General features: G+C 48.9%; 1 protein-coding gene across 1 annotated transcript in view; it reads right to left on the bottom strand.

Moving 5' to 3' along the window:
• Positions 1-1532: 1532 nt before the first annotated feature.
• Positions 1533-8813, bottom strand: part of snrkb (SNF related kinase b) — a gene marked incomplete at both ends in the record, with an annotated part of 20036 nt that continues 12755 nt past the window's right edge. Inside the window, 2 exons of the mRNA XM_083654829.1 lie at positions 1533-2706; positions 4453-4594. Of these exons, the coding sequence (XP_083510955.1) occupies positions 1533-2706; positions 4453-4594 (1316 nt within the window). The remainder of the gene's footprint in view (positions 2707-4452; positions 4595-8813) is intronic.

The raw sequence follows: 8813 nt of genomic DNA, 5'->3' as shown, positions 1-8813 counted from the left end.
CATATCGACATCGGTAAATATCGGTTATCGGCCATAACAGCAATGTTAATATCGGTTATCGGCCAAAATTTTCATATCGGTGCATCCCTAATATATATATATATATATATATATACCGTATATATATATATATATATATATAGTTCAAGGGTTCTTGGATTTAAACTAGTTTTGAACTACTTACTACTTTAAACTACTTTTGCTGGCCAGTCATTATTGGAGTCTACAAAAACAACATTGATTGAATTATAGGCTACAAATGTAACAATGGAAACAATGAGGCGACCATAACCTGCATTTAGTTTCGATACAGGAATTTCAAACAAGTAGCTACCAAAACAATGCAAGCATTCAAGTCATTGAGGGATGCATTATATAGGAAGCAGGCCAAATTGTCAATGTGTGACTGTTTCTCTCTTGACATACAGTAACAGGTTTTATTTTGAAAATCGACAGGATGTTTTAATTTGATTGTTCTCGTGAATTCCTGCCCAGCTCGATCTGTTCTGTGCTGCTTGACGCGGAGTTTAGCGGAGCAGAGCGGAGAGCCGCTTCGGGGGCGTGTCTGGTAGAGAGACAGGTGTTCACTAGACAGGCTGCTGTGACCGTAACACAACAACGCTTCCTGGTGGAACCTGATGCTAGAAGTGGGTAGAGTTGACGCAAAGCCGTCTGAAAGAGAAGTGGGTAGACGTGGCTACCTGCGTCTACCCTGCACCACACCACTGACTACAGCTTCTTTCAGTCATCTTACTCTCCCACTATGTCCCACTAGAAGTGGAGTCCACTCCGCACTGTGACACTGCTGCAGCATCTCTTTCTTCTCCTCCACTCACTGCTGTGCTGGACACCAAGTTGAACACAGCTTGTGACATGAATACGCAAAAAGGAAACATGCCAGTGCGTCATTCTGTTTCTTTCTGTACCTCGTGTGTGTGATCCTGTGTGTGTGTGTGTGTGTGTGATCCTGTGTGTGTGTGTGTGTGATCCTGTGTGTGTGTGTGTGCGTGTGATCCTGTGTGTGTGTGATCCTGTGTGTGTGTGATCCTGTGTGTGTGTGTGTGTGTGTGTGATCCTGTGTGTGTGTGTGTGATCCTGTGTGTGTGTGTGTGTGTGTGTGTGTGTGTGATCCTGTGTGTGTGCGTGTGATCCTGTGTGTGTGTGTGTGTGTGTGTGCGCGTGTGATCCTGTGTGTGTGTGTGTGTGTGAGATCCTGTGTGTGTGTGTGTGTGTGTGTGTGTGTGATCCTGTGTGTGTGATCCTGTGTGTGTGTGTGTGTGTGTGTGTGATCCTGTGTGTGTGTGTGTGTGTGTGTGTGTGTGTGTGTGTTCCTGTGTGTGTGTGATCCTGTACACTGTGTTGCTGCATGCTGAGGGCAGCTTTGTGTCTCTGTGGCAGAAGGCTTTGGTTCATCTCAGCTTGGCTCTAAACGCTTTGTGCTGTGTGTGTACAGGAGGCTACAGTACAGGCAGGTGCCTGTAGGGGGCCGTGTGTACAGGAGGCTACAGTACAGGCAGGTGCCTGTAGGGGGCCTATAGCACATGGCAGCAGTTGTACTGAGCCAGAGGCAGGATCTTGGTCTTGTTGTGTGTGGGGATGTTGAAGCTGAGGGCTTTCTCACACAGCGGGAACTGAAACAGCCGCTCCCTCAGCTTCACGCCGCGCCCCTTCCCCGGCTCCGCCCTGGGAGTGGCCTCGGGCCCCGCCTCCCGGGGCCCCGCCTCCCGGGGCCCCGGTGGTGTGCTTTGGGGCTGCGGCCGGTCCGTCAGGAGGTCGTCTCTCTCCCCGTCCTCTTTGGCGTCTTCTGGTCCGCCCTCCGTCCCCGTTCTCTGTGCCTCCGAGCTGTTCAGGCAGAGTCTAGCAGAGGATGCTGGGAGGCAGGAGATGGGGGAGAGGCGGGGGTGGGGAGAGGGGAGGCAGGAGATGGGGGAGAGGCGGGGGTGGGGCTCGGGGAGGAGAGGAGGGTGTTTGTTGGTGTTGTTGTTTGGTTCTGGTTCTGGGCTGGTGGGGTCCGGCTGGCCCTGGCAGCACTGCATCCCCATGAAACCAGACAGGGACAGCGGTGGGACTTTGCGAGTCGGACCGGCAGCCCCGTCTCCATCGCTGACCGGTTGGTCCGAAATCACATCCCCGTGTTCTCCTTCCTCCGTCTCTACTTTGTCCTTCACCATCACCTCCTCCTCCATCTCTTCCTCCAACAGCACCACCAAGCTTTCTAACTCTTCTTCTTCCTCTCCACTCTCTGCTCCACGCAGCACCACAGCCGCTTCTCCTTCTAACGACATGTGATTCCACTCTTCTATCAGTAAAGGCCTCAATGCCGAATCCTCACATTCTTTTGCCAAACCCTCCTCCTGTTCTTCCTCCTCCTCCTCCTCCTCCTCCTCACAGATCTGCTGCAGTGCAGCCAGGGTCTTGGAGATGGGCGGCTCCTCGGGTGGAGGGGGGCGGAGTCTGAGGCTGGGCTGCCAGGACCCAGGGAAGGCGGCCTGCTGAGGGTGAGGGGGGGGCCTCGCGGCGAGCAGGTCCCCGCACTCGGGCACTCCCGGGCGGGGCGAGCTGGGAGACAGAGCCCCCACGAGCCAGTGGGGCGGAGCCTCGGGGCTGAGCAAGGCGTCGTCCAGCCCCTGCAGCCAGACGTGAGCCTGGATGTCCTCAAGCGACGCGCGGCCAGACGGAGCCTTCTGGAGCATCCTAGAGATCAGGCTGATGGGGAGAGAGGGACAGGGTTATGGTTTGACAGATATTCATGATTAAGGGGAGGATAGGATATAAATATTGTTTCTGATCAGTCATGACAGGAAATTAACTACACTGACAAAGCGAGAGACAAGAGAGGGTATTTTTAAACATTTTTTAAAACTCTTTTTAACACGATTCATAGCTGATCTGGGTCATCTCTACATCAAATTGCTGGAAGCGTGTTATGGTTGCTCATGTCCAGAAGGGTGTTCTGTTCTGTTCCTTTTCTGACATCAAATGCTTCATCAAGTGACCCAGAGGCTCCAGGGCTAAGTCACATGAGGAGTGCCGGCTCAGATGTTCTAGGTTGATACTCTGGAACACAGGGCTTCCCAAACTTCAGAATACCAGGGCCCACTTTGAAATCTGAAAATCTTCCGGGGCCCACCAAACCCTTTAACACGTTCAGTGCCAGCGACGCCATATGGCGTCATAACTCCAAATTGTTTTTTTGACGGGGGGGTGTCGATCTAAGCTTCTTACGTCGCCTCTAACAATATTGTAGCTATTGGAGGTCGATAACCTATTTTACAAACCCATTAGGTGGCGACAGCACTCTCCTGATCAGAGAAAAAGGAGCCAAACACACAGAAATAGTCACTGGGGAAAATGAGGAAATCGCATCGCATCCGTCCGTATGCATCGACGTGCCTCCATAAACGAGCACAACGCCAGCTGTGCCCCCAGCAGCAGCATCCGCTGTCACAACTGAGCACCTCCATGTACGCTGCAACAGCACATTCACATAATCAGCCTTATTATTCCGAACTGGAAGCATGCCAGCCCGTGACAAACACACGCGGAACCAAAAAGCTGAATGTCGCGCACCATTCACTGTGTGTGCGCAGCAAACTCAGCAGAGACTGAGAGCCACCAGACACATAAGACACACCCAGGAGGCGTGTGCAGTTGAGGGGGGGGGGGGGGGAGCACGAAGAGCAGCAGAGCAGCATACACTTCACCCAGACAGACCCAGACATCAGAAAATTAGCTTCAGAGTCAGTGATGTGCTTGAAATGTTTAATTTCACAAAAGGCTCATTATCTCAGCTCGTAGAAAAAAAGGGATGTTTTTGCTTCAATCAAGCTATATTCTCCGGCTCATAACTAAAGAACGGAAAATGGGACCAATAAACTTTTTTTTGCAGGTGATAGAAGAGAGTCTCATCGTTATTTGTGCGTGTTCAGTGTTTACATAGTAATTATTAAAAAAATTATATGACTGTTTTAATATGCATTGCGGCCTATGTGGCACAGCAAGCAACCTTTTGCCCAAGGGCCGTGGCACTGAATGTGTTAATCACAACTCTGATCAGCACACGCAACTGAACACAACTTGGTGAGCTGTGCACGCTCCCGCGACCCTCCTACGACCCTGGTCTGAGACAAGCTGCTACCCTAGTCTCATGGGCGGGTTGGTCCCCCTCCCCTCCAGAGAGAGTGCTGTGACGTAGCTGAGCTAAGCGAGTGGGAGGAGCCGGGGCCAGAGAGAGACAGGCAGCGTGACAGATTATTATGATATAAATAGTTGATTTGAGCGAGTGAGCAAACATGCAGTTTCAGTTTTTCCAAATGCGTGTGTGTGTGGTGTGTGTGGGTGTGTGTGTGTGTGTGCGCACGTGTGTGGCGTGTGTCTGTGTGTGTGTGGCGTGTGTCTGTGTGTGTGTGTGTGGTGTGTGTGTGTGTGTGTGTGTGAACATGCATCACTCACTCTCTGCAGTCGTCTGAAATGTGTTCAGGGATGGAGTAGCGGCAGTCCAGGATCATGACCAGGGTCTCACTGTCGTTGGTTTCCTGGAAGGGAGGCACTCCACACACCAGCATGTACAGGATCACACCCAGAGACCAGATATCTGCAACACACGTGCACACAACTATTAGCCTTCTGTGGGACATACATTCTAATGGGAAAAGATACAGGGTCAGTTACAGGACAGTGGAGCCATAATATAATATAATATAATATAATATAATATAATATAATATAATATAATATAATATATTACAATATAATAAACCCTTCATGTCCAGGTTTCAACGTGTTGTAGACAGCTCGGCGTGGGAAGCTGACCTCTGACTTGATGAATGCACACACACACACACACACACACACACAGTGACGCAGTGACACACACACACACACAGTGACACACACACACACACACACACACACATCCACTTCCTGTTACAGACAGAAGGGAGTGACAGTGTTTCTTTCCTGTCTCCTCGCCTTTCCTTCCTTCCCCTCCTCTCTGTTCGTCAGGCAGACGGGGTGAGAGAGAGGAGGGCCATGTAAACTCAGAACCACACACACACACACACACACACACACACACACACACACACACACACACACACACACACACACACACACACACACAGACACAGGAGCTGGGAGCTGAAGGCCATGATAAACAGAGGGCTTGTTGTTGTTGTTGTTGTTATTGTGATAAAGATCTCCTCTCTGCTTTGTCTCAGACATGATGGAGGAAGGAGTACAGCACATTCTGTACTAACCTCTTCACCTCATGTTCAGACGTGGAGGTGGGTCAAATTCTTCCGGGTCGTGTTAACACTTCCAGCGGTCACGGCGTGAAATACAAATGAACGTCATGAAGAAGAGAGTTGTTTTTGGAGCGGACAGCGCAGGGGGTAAAACAAAGAACGTAGCAGCCTACTACTTTGAGCTCGGTACACAGCAAGCAAGCGGAGTATCCACTGTTAGCCAGGTCAGATAACGTTATCGTCGACAATGACAAACACTTTCTTGTAAAACATACACCTGGACTCCAACAAAGAAAGCTTCAGATAGTTTTCTCTCCTCCAAGCGCTCGAACCACTTACGTCTATAAGACCCGCAGACGTTAACGTAATTCCCTGGAATGCGAGACTTAACGAGCCAGTTACATGGCGTTGCATTCTTAGACATTGCCGTTTGCTTTTATTTGGTATGTTACATACAATTGGCTAAATTATTAGTTAATTCAGAGTTAGATGATATTGGAGCAGCCAGCCATTTTATTTTTTTTGAAGTCGTCACATGACCACACAACCGGGTGAAATGGGCGTGGCTACATAAGGTGAATATCAGTAGAAACATATCCTCCACATCATGTATCTAAATTCTGCCGCTGCTGCTAGGCTTGGGCTGAAAATATCAACATTTCGTAAATATCAAATATCGCGATATTTGCAGCCATATTCAATATTTTTCATAATATCAAATATCTTTAAAAAAAAGAATGGGGAAGCATTTTTTTTTACAGTCTGCTCTGCTTCCTCATGTCACTGCTGACTGTGCATTGGTACTGTTCTAATCAGTTCATCCTTGAGTCCAAGTGGACGTTTGAGGCAAATTGGAAGAAATTCTGTGAAGGCGTTCTTGAGATATAGCGTTAACAAGCTTGAAAATGGCATTCGTGAGGTCACAGTGACCTTAACCTTTGTCCTTTGACCACCAAAATCGAATCACTTCATGCTGGAGTCCAAGTCGACATTTGAGCCAAATTGGAAGAAATTCTGTCAAGGCGTTCCTGAGATATTGCGTTAAAGAGCTTGGAAATGGGGTTAGTGAGGTCACAATGACCTTGACCTTTGACCACCAAAATCTAATCAGTTCATCCTTGAGTCCAAGTCGACGTTTGAGGCAAATTCCGTCAAGGCGTTCCTCAGATATCACGTTAACGGACATCGGACGGACGGACAATCTGAATAGAAAATGCCTCCTGTCTGGCTATCGCCGGTGGAGGCATAACGAAGCGAATAAATTAACAAAATCAATTGTCATCATGGTCCAAACTCTGAAAATAAGACCCAAGTTGAAGATAATCTGATTCATCCTATTTTCTGTATTCTGTTTTCAAGCAGATCAAATGAGACACAATTGTGAATTGTAAAATCCAACAAAAACACAAAACGTTGCCATTCTTTCACAGCATTCATATCCACTTCAACACATTCTCACAGGCCGGCCCCGGGTCATATAGAGTGTGCTAGCCATGACCCCGGGCCATATAGAGTGTGCTAGCTATGACCCCGGGTCATATAGAGTGTGCTAGCTATGACCCCGGGCCATATAGAGTGTGCTAGCTATGGCCCCGGGTCATATAGAGTGTGCTAGCTATGACCCCGGGCCATATAGAGTGTGCTAGCTATGACCCCGGGTCATATAGAGTGTGCTAGCTATGGAACCGGGCCATATAGAGTGTGCTAGCTATGGAACCGGGCCATATAGAGTGTGCTAGCTATGGAACCGGGCCATATAGAGTGTGCTAGCTATGACCCAGGGCCATATAGAGTGTGCTAGCTATGACCCCGGGCCATATAGAGTGTGCTAGCTATGACCCCGGGCCATATAGAGTGTGCTAGCTATGGAACCGGGCCATATAGAGTGTGCTAGCTATGGAACCGGGCCATATAGAGTGTGCTAGCTATGACCCAGGGCCATATAGAGTGTGCTAGCTATGACCCAGGGTCATATAGAGTGTGCTAGCCATGACCCAGGGCCATATAGAGTGTGCTAGCCATGGCACCGGGTCATATAGAATGTGCTAGCCATGGCACAGGGTCATACAGTGTGTGCTAGCCATGGCACCGGGTCATATAGAGTGTGCTAGCCATGGTACAGGGTCATATAGAGTGTGCTAGCCATGACCCAGGGTCATACAGTGTGTGCTAGCGATGGCCCCGGGCCATATAGAGTGTGCTAGCCATGGCACAGGGTCATATAGAGTGTGCTAGCTATGGCCCCGGGCCATATAGAGTGTGCTAGCTATGACCCAGGGTCATATAGTGTGTGCTAGCTATGACCCAGGGTCATATAGTGTGTGCTAGCTATGGCCCCGGGCCATATAGAGTGTGCTAGCTATGGCACAGGGTCATATAGAGTGTGCTAGCCATGGCACCGGGCTGTGCTGGCCATGCAACCCTTGTCCCACATCAGACATCAGTCTGAACAACAGCCTCTCAGTCCTCCCTGTCCAGTGGCCACATCTCTCTCTCTCTCTCTCTCTCTCTCTCTCTCTCTCTCTCTCTCTCTCTCTCTCTCTCTCTCTCTCTCTCTCTCTCTCTCTCTCTCTCTCTCTCTCTCTCTCTCTCTCACACACACACACACAGTACGCTCACATGCACGCACACTCACTCACGCGCGCTCCTTTCTGTTATGCAACTGCAAGCAGAAGCTACTGAGTGTACTTTTCTCTGCTCCCTGGGGAATATCACACATTCTCAGCCTGCTGACAGTACAAACATGTACTCCATACTGTACATGTAGGCTCACGCTAGCCTGGCTGAACCCAGCCTGCTACACACACACACACACACACACACACAGAATACCCTAAGTCTAGACCACACCACACAACTCAATACTATTTAATGTAGATCAGCTTGTAAAATTAAACTTTCATAGAAATAAAGGCATGTTTGGCTGCTCTTTCATCAGTTGCTATAAAGGTACGTTCACACCGACCTATTAAAGTTTTTCGCTGGCGTCGAGTTAGCGAAAAACATTAGGAGCACGCTGATAGGCTTTAGCTTGTAAACAATGACGGTGGCTCGTAGTGGACAAATATCATGACATTGCGTAACGTTATAGCCCCCACATGTCCGTCAATTCATGTGCCTGTTGATGAGCGATTTAAACAGAGCGACAGAGCGATTCCAAAGGGTTGAATCAAGCGACAGAGAGAAAAATAAATATCTCGGTGTGAACACAGCTTAACACAACAGTGATTCAAGCTAGATCTCAACTTTCACTTACATCCCCACTAGCTACAGCAATGCTGCAGCTATTCTTCCTGGGTTCCCCAGTTCCTGAACGGTTTGAAATGTTTTGCTCTAAACACGTGGTCCAGTCAGACTGGTGCCATGTAGGGTCTTTCCTGGGAGCTCTCAGAGGAAGCCATGTGTTTGTCTGTTTGTTTGTTTGTAACAAACAGAAGAGGTGGGTAGTCAGCATGAACAGTCTGAAGAGAAACTAACTGCATCAACAGATGAGCTCACACAGACACACTGTTTGATTGACAGGTGATCTCTGAAGAGAGGAGCTCACACGGACACACTGTTTGATTG

Source organism: Poromitra crassiceps (genome assembly GCF_964638095.1).
Source record: "Poromitra crassiceps genome assembly, chromosome: 18".
NCBI lineage: Eukaryota > Metazoa > Chordata > Actinopteri > Beryciformes > Melamphaidae > Poromitra > Poromitra crassiceps.
The sequence above is the reverse complement of the archived record's forward strand: the minus strand, read 5'-3'. Positions and strand labels throughout refer to the sequence as shown.